Source organism: Pristiophorus japonicus, chromosome 9 (assembly GCF_044704955.1).
Source record: "Pristiophorus japonicus isolate sPriJap1 chromosome 9, sPriJap1.hap1, whole genome shotgun sequence".
Lineage (NCBI taxonomy): Eukaryota > Metazoa > Chordata > Chondrichthyes > Pristiophoridae > Pristiophorus > Pristiophorus japonicus.
The window spans coordinates 168,720,318-168,737,513 of NC_091985.1; the positions used below are offsets into that span (position 1 = coordinate 168,720,318).

Here is a 17,196-nt window from a genome sequence, read left to right on the forward strand (position 1 = left end):
ATTCAGGCCGCTGAGGGTTTGAAACAACGACTCTTTCAGAGCATTCAGACTTTGTCACATAGTGCTCCCTATGGAGTCAAATAAAACAGATACACCAGGCACATGCCCAGCATCCTGGAAGGGGTTTGCAGAGAGGCCTAATTGGACAGATACACCAACTTCACCAACTGTACGCCCAAATGCAATGTACGTGATTCTGTGTTTCTAAAATATCAACCTGCTCTTTGCAGGAGTAACTGAAAAGACTGCTTTCAGTATTCGAATACATTGTGCCCATTCCTTTGCAGGGGTGATTGCTTTCATTGCTGGTGGGCTGGTCTTGCTGTTACCTGAAACCATGGGGATCACCTTACCAGAGACCATTGAAGATGCAGAAAACATCGGACGGTATGTAAATAGGGAATTGTGTGTGAGGCTCACCTTATGCCTGGAGCTGGCTAGGCTTTGCTGCATCTCATATTAAGTAAAATATGTTGCAGGTTTTCGTAATAAAATGTTTCCTTTTCTTCAGAGAGAAGAAAACGGCCCCAAAGGCAAAATACCAGGTGGTTGCTCCACATTCTTCAGTAGAAACAAGTAACAACAAGCAACCTGCTTCAGAGAAGATGATCATCTCATGAATGAGATTAAATTATTACAAACAAATATTGACTATATTTAATAGTCAATAATATTTAACAGTATATGCACAGATTTAAAGACATGAAGTGTCATGCCCTATTAAAAATTCACTCAAAATTCAGTAATCATGCAAATTAAGGATTCAAGATTTATGATTATGGTTCACTCTATATAGAATTTTCGGAAGGTATTTGAGAACGGATAAGTGAACCTTGCTGATTGTATCTGTGCATGGTCCTCCTCACTACACTTCATGTAATGTGTAGTGGGGGTCAGCTGTAATATTCTGGTGAATTGGGCCTACATTTCAATGATCTAAGAACAGACATAAGTAGCTGGTTTTCCCATAAAGAAGGGTTTATTTATAAAATCTGTTCCATAATGTCAGTTCTCCCTATTCCACATGATTATAAATGCCCTGTTGTACACGCTTGGCTATATGCGTGAATATATCCTGCTATTAGAACTTCATCCTATCGTTAGAAGCTTTAGACCTTTAACTCCTCAACCTCAGCCTCAACATTCGATATCTGAGGCCTCGATTCCCCGGGTGGAAGGGGGGGTCGGGCAAGAATTTGGGCGATACCAGGATCTGAAGGGCTTCCGGGCACAGTGACCCACAGTGGTGAGCGCCATGACTCACACTGACACTGGAGGGCACCGGGACTCACACTCACACTGGAGGGCACCATGACTCACACTTACACTGGAGGGCACCGAGTCTCACACTTACACTGGAGGGCGCTATGATTCACACTTACACTGGAAGACGCTGTGACTCACACTTACACTGGAGGGCGCTATGATTCACACAGACACTGGAAGACGCTGTGACTCACACTGACACTGGAGGGCGCTGTGATTCACACTCATATTGGAGAGCGCCATGATTCACACTTACACTGGAAGACGCTGTGACTCACACTCACACTGGAGGGCGCCGTGATTCACACTCATACTGGAGAGCGCCGTGACTCACACTTAGACTGGAGGGCGCTGTGATTCACACTGACACTGGAGGGCACCGAGTCTCACACTTACACTGGAGGGCGCTATGATTCACACTTACACTGGAAGACGCTGTGACTCACACTTACACTGGAGGGCGCTATGATTCACACAGACACTGGAAGACGCTGTGACTCACACTGACACTGGAGGGCGCTGTGATTCACACTCATATTGGAGAGCGCCATGATTCACACTTACACTGGAAGACGCTGTGACTCACACTCACACTGGAGGGCGCCGTGATTCACACTCATACTGGAGAGCGCCGTGACTCACACTTAGACTGGAGGGCGCTGTGATTCACACTGACACTGGAGGGTGCTGTGACTCACACTGACACTGGAGGGCGCTGTGATTCACACTGACACTGGAGGGTGCTGTGACTCACACTGACACTGGAGGGCGCTGTGATTCACACTGACAGTGGAGGGCGCCGTGTCTCATAGAAAACATAGAAATATAGAAAATATTTCGGTGCAGGATGGCGGTGCAGGAGTAGGCCATTCGGCCCTTCGAGTCTGCACGGCCATTCAATAAGATCATGGCTGATCATTGACCTCAGTACCCCTTTCCTGCTTTCTCTCCATACCCCTTGATCCCCTTAGCCGTAAGCGCCATATCTAACTCCCTCTTGAATATATCCAATGAACTGGCATCAACAAGTCTCTGCGGCAGGGAATTCCACAGGTTAACAACTCTCTGAGTGAAGAAGTTTCTCTTCATCTCTGTCCTAAATGGCCTACTCCTTATCCTAAGACTATGCCGCCTGGTTCTGGACTTCCTCAACATCGGGAACATTCTTCCCGCATCTAATCTGTCCAGTCCCGTCAGAATCTTATACGTTTCTATGAGATCCCCTCTCATCCTTCTAAACTCCAGTGAATAAAGGCCCAGTTGATCCAGTCTCTCCTCATATGACAGTCCAGTCATTCCTGGAATTAGTCTGGTGAACCTTCGCTGCACTCCCTCAATGGCAAGAACGTCCTTCCTCAGTATGTCTCTCTCTCTCTCCAGTCTCTCTCTCTCTCTCTCTCTCTCTCCCTCTCTCCAGTCTCTCTCCCTCTCTCCAGTCTCTCTCTCTCTCTCTCCAGTCTCTCTTTCTCTCTCCCTCTCTCCAGTCTCTCTCCCTGCCTTCAGTCTCTCTCTCTCTCTCTCTCTCCAGTCTCTCTCCCTCTCTCCAGTCTCTCTCTCTGTTATGTCCTTGGATGCTCTGACAATGACTCCACAAGGCAATGTGTTGAACCCGAACTGCAGCGACCCTAGACCCCCACCCGTTAACTCCAGAGCCAGGCACACCTGTACAGGTAACCCACAAGCCCCCCACTGCTGTGCCCTCTGGTGGCACACCTTGTGATAGCACCAACAATAGCCATGTAGGATACATGACATCACTCCCTCCTGAGCCCTTAGTGCAAATCGCCTCTGCATTGACTGGTTGACCCTTGGCAGATCGTTTCAATCTTGGGTGAGTGGTTGGTGCAGTAGAGTGCTGGTGGTTGCTGTTTGTGTGTGTCCCTGACCACTCCATTCTCCCCCTCACACATACAGGTTATGCCGGAGACTCAGTTCAAGTTCAGGAAGAGAAGTTTCCATTCATTTGTGGTTTAGTTATGAGACTGGTACGCTAGACTGGTGAGATACATTATCGATGCGTGCTGGGGATCGGTGACCGGTGCGCGAGGACAAGCCAGTTCCAGAACTGCCGGACGGTGTCCCTACAGTCCGGTGGCAGTGCGGCGCCCAGTGCCGGCAGTGGGAACTCAGTTGGCTCAAGTTGCCTGCTCGTGGGGCTGTTGCCGTGGTTCCTAGTGTTGGGCAGATGCCTGTGACCTCCCTGTCCTTTCCTTGCGCCCTGGGTCGCTGCTGCTCCCTGAGGGGCAGTCGTCTAGCAGTGCACAGGGAACTTCTGACTCGCTAGCCTGGGCGTTGTTTGGTTTGGGATCCTGGCTGGTCCCGGTCCCATCTGGGAGGACTGTAGCGAGTGACCCTTCATTTCCGGGTATGGCCTTGGTGGCGACAGGGTCTGGGGTCTGCGCCTTAGCACAGTTTGCTCTTTCAGGTTCGTGGCAGTTGGTGCCATCGGGGCCCGAGAGGTGGAGCCAATCAGGGGCAGGGTATCGATACCGGGGCCATTGCCCTCCTGAGATCGCTTGCTCTGCAGCTCGTGTGTATTGGCTGCTTGTGGCGACTCTCCATAGAACAGAACTCTGGTCCAGGGATACAGGCTATAGCGTTGGGTAGCTCGCTGGACCTGCGTGCTCTCGATTGGTGTCTGCCCGCTGCATTGGCTGAGTGCAGTTGAAATCCTACGTCGCACCGTCTCACACTTACACTGGACGATGCCGTGTCTCACACTCACACTGGAGGGCGCTATGATTCACACTGACACTGGAGGGCGCTGTGATTCACACTCACACTGGAGGGCGCCGTATCTCACACTCACACTGGAGGGCGCCGTATCTCACACTCACACTGGAGGGCGCCGTATCGCACACTCACACTTCAGAGGGCCGTGTTTCACACTTGCACTGGAGGGCGCTGTGATTCACACTCACACTGGAGGGCACCATGTCCCACACTTACACTGGAGGACGCCGTGTCTCACACTCACACTGGAGGGCGCCGTGATTCACACTCACACTGGAGGGCACCGTGTCCCGCACTTACACTGTAGGGCGCCGTGTCTCACACTCACACTGACACTGGAGGGCGCTGTGATTCACACTCACACTGGAGGGCACCGTGTCCCGCACTTACACTGTAGGGCGCCGTGTCTCACACTCACACTGGAGGGCGCCGTGACTCACACTGACACTGGAGGGCGCTGTGATTCACACTCACACTGGAGGGCACCGTGTCTCACATCACAGAAGAGGGCGCAGTTTCCCACACACACACAAGAGGGGCCCATGCCCCACACTCACACAAGAGGGTGGCATATCTCACACTCACACAAAATGGCACCGCGTCTCACACAAGAAAGTGCTATGTGCCACACTCACATTGGAGGGCACTGTGTTCCACACTCAACAAGAGGGCGCCGTACCTCACATTCACACTGGAGGGCATCCTGGCTCACACTCGCACAAGATGGCGCAATGCCTCACACTCGCACAAGGTGGCGCAATGTCTCACACTCACACGAGAGGGCACAATGTCTCACACTCACACGAGAGGGCACAATGTCTCACACTCGCACAAGAGGGCACAATGTCTCACACTCGCACAAGAGGGCACAATGTCTCACACTCGCACAAGAGGGCACAATGTCTCACACTCGCACAAGATGGCGCAATGTCTCACACTCGCACAAGAGGGCGCAATGTCTCACACTCGCACAAGAGGGCGCAATGTCTCACACTCGCACAAGAGGGCGCAATGTCTCACACTCGCACAAGAGGGCGCAATGTCTCACACTCGCACAAGAGGGCGCAATGTCTCACACTCGCACGAGAGGGCGCAATGTCTCAAACTAACAGAAGAGGGCGCAATGTCTCACACTCAGACTGGAGGGCGCCATGCCCCAAACTCATGCAAGAGGGCACTATGTCTCATACTCACACTGGAGGGAGCTATGTCTTACACTCAAATAAGAGGTCACCATGTCTCACAATCACAAAAGAGGGCGCCGTGTCCCACACTCAAACTGGAGGGTGTCGTGTCCCACACTCACTCAAGTGTGCACCATGTCCTGCACTCACACAAAAGGGCACCGTTTTTCACACTCATAGAAGAGGGCGCCATTTCTCAAATTCAAAAAAGAGGGCGCAGTTTCCTGCACTCACACAAGAGGGCGCCATGTCTCACAATGACACAAGTCAGAGCATTGCCTCACACTTACACTGGAGGGCGCAGTGTCTCACACTCGCACAAGATGGCGCGATATATCACATTCAAACTGGAGGGCGTGAGTCCCACAACGACACAAGTCGGAGCACTGCTCACACTTTAACTGGAGGGCGCGTGTCTCACACTTACACTGGAGGGCACCGTGTCTAACATCAGAGAAGAGGGTGCAGTGATTCACACTCACACAAGAGGGTGCCACGACTCACCCACACACAAGTGGGTGCATGTTCCATACTCATACAAATGGGCGCCATATCTGACACGCAAAAGGGCGCCATGTCCCACACTTATACATGAGAGCGCCGTATCTCACACCACTGAAGAGGGCGCAGTTTTCTGCACTCACACAAGAGGATGCCATATCCACCACTCACACTAGGGGGCGCCATGTCCCGCAGTCACACAAGAGGATGTCCTGTCTCAAACTCACAAAAGAGGGTGCAGTTTCCCGCACTCACACAAGGAGGCACCGTGTCTCACATTCACACTGTAGGGCGCCATGGCTAACATTCACACAAGAGGGCGCCATTTCCAACACTCACACAAGAGGGCACCATGTCCAACACTCACACTAGGGGGCACCATGTCTCACATTCACACAAATGGACGCCGTGTCTTACATTCACAAAAGAGGGCACCATGTCTCACATCACTGAAGAGGACGCAGTTTTCTGCACTCACACAAGAGGATGCCATGTCCAACACTCACACTAGGGGGCGCCATGTACCGCAGTCACACAAGAGGATGCCCTGTTTCACACTCACGAAAGAGGGTGCAGTTTCTGCACTCACAAAAGAGGGTGCGTGTCCCACACTCACACAAGAGGGCGCCGTGTTCTACACTCACACAAGAGGGCGCTGTGTCCCACACTCATACAAGAGGGCGCTGTGTGCCACACTCATACAAGAGGGCGCTGTGTCCCACACTCACACAAGAGAGCGTGTGTCCCACACTCACACAAGAGGGCGCTGTGTCCCACACTCACACAAGAGGGCGCCGTGTTCCACACTCACACAAGAGGGCGCTGTGTCCCACACTCACACAAGAGGGCGCCATGTTCCACACTCACGCAAGAGAGCGTGTGTCCCACACTCACACAAGAGGGCACCGTGTTCCACACTCACACAAGAGGGCGCCATGTTCCACACTCACGCAAGAGAGCGTGTGTCCCACACTCACACAAGAGGGCACCGTGTTCCACACTCACACAAGAGGGCGTGTGTCCCACACTCACACAAGAGAGCGTGTGTCCCACACTCACACAAGAGGGCGCCGTGTTCCACACTCACACAAGAGAGCGTGTGTCCCACACTCACACAAGAGAGCGTGTGTCCCACACTCACACAAGAGAGCGTGTGTTCCACACTCACACAAGAGGGCGCCGTGTTCTACACTCACACAAGAGAGCGTGTGTCCCACACTCACACAAGAGGGCGCCGTGTTCCACACTCACACAAGAGGGCACCGTGTTCCACACTCACACAAGAGGGCGTGTGTCCCACACTCACACAAGAGGGCGTGTGTCCCACACTCACACAAGAGGGCGTGTGTCCCACACTCACACAAGAGGGCGCCGTGTCCCACACTCACACAAGAGGACGTGTGTCGCACACTCACACAAAAGGGCGTGTGTCCCACACTCACACAAGAGAGCGTGTGTTCCACACTCACACAAGAGGGCGGCGTGTTCCACACTCACACAAGAGAGCATGTGTCCCACACTCACACAAGAGAGCATGTGTTCCACACTCACACAAGAGAGCATGTGTTCCACACTCACACAAGAGGGCGCCGTGTTCTGCACTCACACAAGAGGGCGCTGTGTCCCACACTCATACAAGAGGGCGCTGTGTCCCACACTCATACAAGAGGGCGCTGTGTCCCACACTCACACAAGAGAGCGTGTGTCCCACACTCATACAAGAGGGCGCTGTGTCCCACACTCACACAAGAGAGCGTGTGTCCCACACTCACACAAGAGGGCGCTGTGTCCCACACTCACACAAGAGGGCGCCGTGTTCCACACTCACACAAGAGGGCGCTGTGTCCCACACTCACACAAGAGGGCGCCATGTTCCACACTCACGCAAGAGAGCGTGTGTCCCACACACACAAGAGGGCACCGTGTTCCACACTCACACAAGAGGGCGTGTGTCCCACACTCACACAAGAGGGCGTGTGTCCCACACTCACACAAGAGAGCGTGTGTTCCACACTCACACAAGAGGGCGCCATGTTCTACACTCACACAAGAGAGCTTGTGTCCCACACTCACACAAGAGGGCGTGTGTCCCACACTCACACAAGAGAGCGTGTGTCCCACACTCACACAAGAGGGCGCCGTGTTCCACACTCACACAAGAGAGCGTGTGTCCCACACTCACACAAGAGAGCGTGTGTCCCACACTCACACAAGAGAGCGTGTGTCCCACACTCACACAAGAGAGCGTGTGTTCCACACTCACACAAGAGGGCGCCGTGTTCTACACTCACACAAGAGAGCGTGTGTCCCACACTCACACAAGAGGGCGCCGTGTTCCACACTCACACAAGAGAGCGTGTGTCCCACACTCACACAAGAGGGCGCCATGTTCCACACTCACACAAGAGGGCGCTGTGTCCCACACTCACACAAGAGGGCACCATGTTCCACACTCACACAAGAGGGCGTGTGTCCCACACTCACACAAGAGGGCGCCGTGTCCCACACTCACACAAGAGGGCGTGTGTCCCACACTCACACAAGAGGGCGCCGTGTCCCACACTCACACAAGAGGGCACCGTGTCCCACACTCACACAAGAGGGCGCCGTTTTCCACACTCACACAAGAGGGCGCCGTGTCCCACACTCACACAAGAGGGCGTGTGTCCCACACTCACACAAGAGGGCGCCGTGTCCCACACTCACACAAGAGGGCACCGTGTCCCACACTCACACAAGAGGGCGCCGTGTTCCACACTCACACAAGAGAGCGTGTGTCCCACACTCACACAAGAGGGCGCCATGTTCCACACTCACACAAGAGGGCGCTGTGTCCCACACTCACACAAGAGGGCACCGTGTTTCACACTCACACAAGAGGGCGCCGTGTTCCACACTCACACAAGAGAGCGTGTGTCCCACACTCACACAAGAGAGCGTGTGTCCCACACTCACACAAGAGAGCGTGTGTCCCACACTCACACAAGAGGGCGCCGTGTTCCACACTCACACAAGAGGGCACCGTGTCCCACACTCACACAAGAGAGCGTGTGTCCCACACTCACACAAGAGGGCACCGTGTTCCATACTCACACAAGAGGGCACCGTGTCCCACACTCACACAAGAGAGCGTGTGTCCCACACTCACACAAGAGGGCGTGTGTCCCACACTCACACAAGAGGGCGCCGTGTTCCACACTCACACAAGAGAGCGTGTGTCCCACACTCACACAAGAGGGCGCCGTGTTCCACACTCACACAAGAGAGCGTGTGTCCCACACTCACACAAGAGGGCGCCATGTTCCACACTCACACAAGAGGGCGCCGTGTCCCACACTCACACAAGAGGGCGCCGTGTTCCACACTCACACAAGAGGGCGCCGTGTTCCACACTCACACAAGAGGGCACCGTGTTCCACACTCACACAAGAGGGCGTGTGTCCCACACTCACACAAGAGGGCGTGTGTCCCACACTCACACAAGAGGGCGTCGTGTCCCACACTCACACAAGAGGGTGCCGTGTCCCACACTCACACAAGAGGGCGTGTGTCCCACACTCACACAAGAGGGCGTCGTGTCCCACACTCACACAAGAGGGTGCCGTGTCCCACACTCACACAAGAGGACGCCGTGTTCCACACTGACACAAGAGGGCGTGTGTCCCACACTCACACAAGAGGGCGTGTGTCCCACACTCACACAAGAGGGCGTGTGTCCCACACTCACACAAGAGAGCGTGTGTTCCACACTCACACAAGAGGGCGCCGTGTTCTACACTCACACAAGAGAGCGTGTGTCCCACACTCACACAAGAGGGCGTGTGTCCCACACTCACACAAGAGAGCGTGTGTCCCATACTCACACAAGAGGGCGCCGTGTTCCACACTCACACAAGAGAGCGTGTGTTCCACACTCACACAAGAGGGCGCCGTGTTCTACACTCACACAAGAGAGCGTGTGTCCCACACTCACACAAGAGGGCGTGTGTCCCACACTCACACAAGAGGGCGTGTGTCCCACACTCACACAAGAGGGCGCCGTGTTCCACACTCACACAAGAGGGCGTGTGTCCCACACTCACACAAGAGGGCGTGTGTCCCACACTCACACAAGAGGGCGCCGTGTTTGTGTCCCACACTCACACAAGAGGGCGCCGTGTTCCACACTCACACAAGAGGGCGCCGTGTTCCACACTCACACAAGAGGGCGTGTGTCCCACACTCACACAAGAGGGCGCCGTGTCCCACACTGACACAAGAGGGCGCCATTTCCCACTCACAAACTTGAGAGCGCCATGCTCCACTCTCACACTGGAGGGCGCTGTTTCTAACACTCACACTGGAAGGCACTATGTCTCACATTGGAGGGTATATGGAAGGTATGTCCATTACAACAGTGTCTACACTGACACCCAGAGAATAAATCCAGGGACCACTGACACCGAGACACCAAATTGTGGATGCTGGAAATTTAAAATAAAACAGAAAATGCTGGAAATACGCAGCAGGTTAGGCCGCACTGTAGAGAGAAACACGGATCAGTGGCCTTCAAATGGCTCTTGTAGCACGGAATGGGAGGTAGCATTTTATAAATCATTAATTCTTTGTATGCAAGTTAAGATGAGGCAGCTTTGCCTTGTCCATGTTTCACAAGATGTCACTTAAATAAGAAAATAAATATGAGCAGGAGTAGACCATTTGGCCCCTCGAGCCTGCTCCACCATTCTATAAGATCATGGCTGATCTGATCTTGGCCTCAACTCCACTTCCCTGCCCGCTCCCCATAGCCCTTGACTCTCATATCATTCAAAAATCTGTCTATCTCCACCTTAAATATATTCAATGACCCAGCCTCCACAGTTCTCTAGGGAAGAGAATTCCAAAAGATCCACGACCTGCTGAGAGAAGAAATTCCTTCTCAACTCAGTTTTAAATGGGTGACCTGATTCTGAAATTATGCTCCCTGGTTCTAGATTCCCCCACAAGGTAGATCCTCTCTGCATCTACCCTGTCAAGCCCCTCGAGAATCTTATATGTTTCAATAAGATCACCTCTCATTCTTCGAAACTCCAACTTGCTCAATCTTTCTTCATAAGTCAACCCCTTCATCTCAGGAATCAACGTCGTGAATCTTCTCTGAACAGCCTCCAATGCAAGTATATCCTTCTTTAAATAAGACCAAAACTGTACGCAGTACTCCAGGTGTGGCCTCACCAATACCCTGTACAGCTGTAGCAAGACTTCCCTACTTTTATACTCCACCCCCTTGCAATAAATGCCAATGTTCTATTTGCCTTCCTGATTACTTGCTGTACCTGCATACTAACGTTTTGCGTTTCATGCACAAGTACCCCCAGATCCCTCTGTACTGTAGCATTTAGTAATCTCTCCCCATTTAAATAATAATTTGCTTTTTTATTTTTCCTACCAAAGTGGATAACCTCACACTTTCCCACATTATACTCCATCTGCCAGATTTTTGCCCACTCACTTAGCCTGTCTATATCCCTTTGCAGATTCTTTGTGACATCCACACAACTTGCTTTCCCACCCATTTTTGTATCATCAGCAAACTTGGCTACATTACACTTGGTCCCTTCATCCAAGTCCTTAATATAGATTGTAAATAGTTGAGACACCAGCACCGATCCCTGTGCACCCCACTAGTTACAATTTGCCAAGCTGAAAATGACCCATTTATCCCAACTCTCTGTTTTCTGTTAGTTAGCCAATACTCTATCCATGCTAATATATTACCCCCAACCCCGTGAACTCTTATCTTGTGCAGTAACCTTTTATGTGGCACCTTATTGAATGCCTTCTGGAAATCCAAATACACAACATCTACTGGTTCCCCATTATCCACCCTGCTCGTTACATCCTCAAAGAACTGCAGCAAAATTGTCAAACATGATTTCCCTTTCATAAAATCATGCTGACTCTGCTTGACTGTATTATGATTTTCTAAATGTCCTGCTACCACTTCCTTAATAATTGACTCCAGAATTTTCCCAATGACAGATGTTAGGCTAACTGGTCTATAGTTTCCTGCTTTCTGTCTCCCTCTTTTCTTAAATAAAGGTTTTCCAGTCCATTGGGTCCTCTCCAGAATCTAGGGAATTTTGGTAGATTACAACCAATGCATCCACTATCTGCAACCATTTCTTTTAAGATCCTGGGATGCAGGTCATCAGGTCCAGGGGACTTGTCCACCTTTAGTCCCATTAGTTTGCCTCATACTTTTTCTCTAGTAATAGTGATTGTATTAAGTCGCCCCAACCCCCCACCTCCCTCCAATAGCTCCTTGAATATCAATTATTGGGATGTTTTTAGTGTCCTCTACCGTGAAGACCGATACAAAATATTTGTTCAAAGTCTCTGCCATTTCCGTTTCCCATTATTAATTCCTCAGTCTCATCCTCTAAAGGATTAAATAAGACAAGTTTCTGTTCAGAATCATTTCAGTTCCTTTTATTAAAGATATATATTTCTGCAGGCAATGCTGGTTAATGTGGATGCTTGTTTACAATGAGTTCTTGCCCAAGCATTGCTAACAGGCAGTGCAGAGCTGACAAGAGCATTTAGGTAAATACAACCTCTTGCTCTCAACATTTTTAAATCAGTTTTCTCTCCCACATCAGGGAGTTAACAATAGACAGATGTCACTGGGCTCTGGGGAGCCATTCAATCAGAGTGTTCATTGCTTCAGCCAATCAGAGTGTCTATTGACACCACTGTTTCAGCCAATGAGTAGGAGGTACGGCAGGAATCACAGCAGGTCTGTGTTCCAACAAACAAAGTATAGTTTACTCAGCAGAGTCTATTTAAATAGCGCATTACAGCAAACAGTCCAGAGTCGAATTAAAAAGTCAACATAACTCATGACCGAAGCTGCAACAACGTCTCCCGATAAAAGCAGGGTTATTTCTCCAGTAAAATACAGTCAGTGGAGGATAGTTACATACAAATTGTGTTAATAAAATCAATCGCAGTCACTGACAGCAGTGATGGTGGGGAATATTGGTGTGATTATATGGAGCCCAATTCTGTTCACGGAACCTTAACCAGGAAGACAAATCTGAAAGGATGCAAAATTCACAAGAACCCACCAGTGTTTGGGTTTATTCGAAAGGAAATTTAATTTGGGACCATCTATTGAAAAGTTTGAAATCCTAAAGTGCTTATGGAAGAAACTACGAACTTTAATTGAATTTTGGATTTTAAAAGACAAATTCAAGGCTGTGGGCGGGCCTAAACAACTAACAGGAGACAACTTGATTATTAGAATTGTCTGGGTGTTGGGACTAAGTTAATTTGTCTGGAGAAATTGGTAATCGAGAATTTTTCTCCACAAGAGACATTAACATTACAACAAATAACCCAGAGATAGCTAATCATCAACCTGAATCTGGAAAACTGTTTCAGCATATACATCACAAAGAGGCCCAATCCAGCCTGTACGCGAAAAACAAAGCATAAAAGGACATTGCGATTACCAAGATAATATTTCCATCAGGAAACAGTTTTTGAATATCAACCTACCCAAAACATATTAACTTTTAACGAGCCCACCAAAATATTACAAAGAAGAGTCAAGCCCGCCAAATTTAAATAAAGAATTCTGAACTGATTTGGCGTCAAGATTAGAACCACTCAAACTGTATAACTGGTCCCCTGTTTCAACAGAGGTTATGCCATATTGCTCGTGTTGTACTATGACTATGTCATCAAGACAAGGAGTGAAACCAACGTGACAGTTGTAAACTAACTTCTCCAGCCTAGAAGTCCTGAAGTCCGGAAGGAAGGAAGAACACCACCACTGCGGCAGCAACCGACCACAGCCAACGTTGGATCAACGAAAAACCACCGCGATCAACCAAACCCAAAACAAAACGCCAACGGGAAGAAACCAAAGAATCGAAAAGTTTCCACTCTACAACCTAAGGCCTGACTACCAACAGGTGAAAACATTAACTAAAGAAACTTTGAACCTATTTCTAATGAAGAAAACCGAGTACTTACCCCATAGATCCAAAAAGCGCCGTACCGCATCAGCGGACTCAACCCAACTGAAGATTGTGCAGCTAGAAGTCTTCTCCGATATTCGGGGTACAGCAAGCAGAACCTACAGATTTCAATGAACCCCGAAATCGTGAACTACTGCTAACTGACCAGAAAGGATTGGTAAGCATAGTCCCTGCCTGTCCTGTAGTCTAACCTAGCTAGAATTAGGTATTGGGAGGTGGGAGGTGTAATTTTACTGTAACCCCCTTTGAATGTCTCTATTAGAGTGATTATAAGTTTGACATTGTATTTTCTTGTCTTTAATAAAATCAAAGTTCTCTTGCACCAAACCAGTTGTCCTTTGCACTTTATCACATCTCCCAAATAAACCCAGAGTTGAGAACCCAAGGGAGTGGGAGCGATTCGAACCGCTCAAGTTGGCCAAGCTCCCGACTCCCGGGACGGACCACCCCCTTACAAAATGGCGACCATGGCAGGACTCTGGTACAAGGGGTGTGATGCAGAGAGTGCTGGTTTGGGGCAAAGAACCAAGATGGAAGAGAGGATTTCCTCCTATGTGTATAAGAAAGTGAATATCACTAAAGAATGGGTGCTTAGTCTATTGCGTGCTGAGCGTCCAGCTGATGCTGCAGCCCAGTGGACAGCAAGCAAAGATCAGAAAGAAGCAGTAGAGAAGGCAATTTGGTTGGTCTGTCTACAGTGACAGGTCCAACTCCGAGATAAAACCAGTGAGACACTACAGGCAGAGTTATGGGAATGCGCAGAGAACTATCAGGAAATGGTTATGTCAGAAGAAAGGTTATGGGGAGAACTCCGTAAGCTAAAACAGGAAAGGACCCAGATAATGGAAAGGTTTAAAAACAGTCAGGACTATTTTCAATGTCAGGTTACCGAGGCCAAAAGTAATGAAAAGTCACTGAGGGAGGAAAGCACTCGCCTCACCCTACAAGTAAAAGAGCTCCAGGAAAGATTAAAAGTTGTGCAGGCAGCGTATAAAGTAGCAAGCACTAATGGGTTTGAATCGGGAGACCATGGTCGCTGCCAGCAACAAAATAAATGTTTAAACCTTGCTCTGTCCAAGGCAAAATGCATGGTATGCCTAATAAGCCCGGGTACGCCCCAGGTAAACCTGGAAGAGAAGGAGGATACTGCCCGGCCACTACCTGTGGCACCGGTGACCACATCGGTTCAGCAACAGGAGGGGCGAATCAGTTGTGGGGTGGACAGGGATAGTGAACCACCACCACCACCTGTGGCTCCGAGTTTCAGCTCGGCTTGGCAGCAGGGGGGAGAGGTAGACGAGCCAGAACAGGGAGAGCCAGAACCAGGGCCAATGTGCCCGGTCCGGCAACAGAAGTTTGGCCCACCCACCCTTGCCGGGGGTCCAGGGCCCCTGGAAAATCAGTTTGTGGTCTCCCACACTCCCCACCAGCTCAGGGCTATGATAAGCCACCTGGGAAAGCTCACTTCAAAGGGAGACCCCTCAGTTCACTTTATGGAAGTGGAACAGGCGGGGGATATTAATGGGTGCGATGATGCAGAAATGGCAAAGATGCTTCTCCTATCCCTGGACAGCAAGCTGTACCAGTCCCTCTCTACTGAGAGCAAAAGGGGACGGAAAACACTTGCTGCCGTCCAGAAGGACATTTTTGAAGCCATGGGCTGCAATGACAGAAGTCCCTTCTCCAGAGTGGAGAGAACGATGCAGCTCGCGGGGGAAACCTCACAGGCTTTTGCAGACCGACTGTGGCCTGTGTACCAGAGCGCCTGTAGTGGGGACATAGACAGAGATAACATAAGCCCGGATGAATTGGCACACTGGCTCCAAAGCCTAGCAGCTAACAGTTTACCCCGAATAAGAACCAAGGCTGAGTCCTGGTCCGACCCAAGAGATCCCCAAGCCACCGGACAGGGAGTGCTTAGGCAACTGACCCTAGCTTACAGAAACGGCAGAGGGACGGAAGAGCACCCACAAAAGGGAAGGGTTCACGAAATCCGACCTAACCAAGACAAGAGGGAATGGCGCCACGAGGGGGGCAACCCCTCCGATACAAAATGTACCTGCTTCGGGTGCGGAAAGAGTGGGCACTGGAGAAAGGATTGTAGAAATCCTTGGAAGAATAGTGCAGGAAAAAGTTCTCCAGCCCCGGCCAAAAGGGCCAAGACAGATAAGCCAGTCCCTCCCCACTCATTTGATACCTTTCTAACCGCACTCCGGACCATGTTAGATGGCCCTGGGAAGGTAGCCACCGCCACCGGTACCGAAATCCCATCTGCCCCCTCCCAACCAAAACCGTGACTAGGACAGGCACAGCCTGGCCACCTGTGTTTCCTGGAGTATGATGCGTGGGGGAGACCGACCGTTCAGATGGAAGTGGAAAAGGTGAAAGGGACTTACCTGCTGGACATCGGTGCCTCAAGCACCCTTGTCTACGCAGCTAATCCCGCCGCCTCACCTCTGTCTAACGGGGTCCCCTACAGCTTGGTGGGTTTCACAGGCACTGAACAGACTGGCTCATTCTCCGTTCCGCTCTCCATTCATTTAGGTACACTCCACACTAAGCGGACTTGTGTCCTGATGAAGTGGGAGCAGGAAGGGAGAGGGATCCTGGGGGCTGACTTCATCCTAGGCCACGGGATCCTGGTGGATTTAAGAAACCACTGTCTTTGGGGGTCAGTCTATATGGGACAGGAGAGTGAGATGATGGTTATCCCAGGAAAACAGGGAAAAGGGACGGTATGCACCATGAAGCCCAAGGAGGGTTATGACCTTGAATCACTGGTCAGTAACACTCTGATAGAGTACCAAGAATATGTGAGGAAAAACCTTGGAGCTTTTGCCACTCACAAACACAACTGTGGGAGAATAAACAGGGTCGAGGTTAGCATAGATGGGGACCCCATGACCCGACCACAGAAACAGTACAACTTCCCCAGGGAGGCGGAGGCAGACATTGAAACAGCTGGTTAAACAGGGGGTACTGAGACCAATAGCTACCCATGTGAACTCTCCATTGTGGCCAGTTAAGAAACCGGACAACTCCTGGAGAGCCATAAGAACATAAGAACATAAGAATTAGGAACAGGAGTAGGCCATCTAGCCCCTCGAGCCTGCTCCGCCATTCAACAAGATCATGGCTGATCTGGTCGTGGACTCAGCTCCACTTACCCGCCCTCTCCCCGTAACCCTTAATTCCCTTATTGGTTAAAAATCTATCTATCTTTGACTTCCTCCTGCGTTTGGCCAGCCTCTGTAAGTTCACAGACGCCTGCAGGGGGGAGATGCTCAGGGACTTCTTTATCGAGGGCATCGGTCATGTGGGAATTTTCCGCAAATTAATTGAGACCAAGGATTTGACCTTGGAAGCGGCGGCGTTGATGGCTCAAACTTTCATGGCGGGGGAGGAAGACACGAAAATAATATACGTTGGCAATTCTGCCTCTAACGCGGTGATGGATCAGGGAGTCAACATCATCAATGCGACTC

At 50.6% G+C, this 17,196-nt stretch overlaps 1 protein-coding gene across 1 annotated transcript in view; it reads left to right on the forward strand.

The window, feature by feature from the left end:
• Positions 1 to 13,635, forward strand: part of LOC139273965 (solute carrier family 22 member 2-like) — a 77,012-nt gene extending 63,377 nt beyond the window's left edge. The window contains exons 10-13 of the mRNA XM_070891037.1: positions 288 to 387; positions 512 to 593; positions 2,402 to 2,449; positions 13,462 to 13,635. Of these exons, the coding sequence (XP_070747138.1) occupies positions 288 to 387; positions 512 to 593; positions 2,402 to 2,449; positions 13,462 to 13,635 (404 nt within the window). The remainder of the gene's footprint in view (positions 1 to 287; positions 388 to 511; positions 594 to 2,401; positions 2,450 to 13,461) is intronic.
• Positions 13,636 to 17,196: the final 3,561 nt, after the last annotated feature.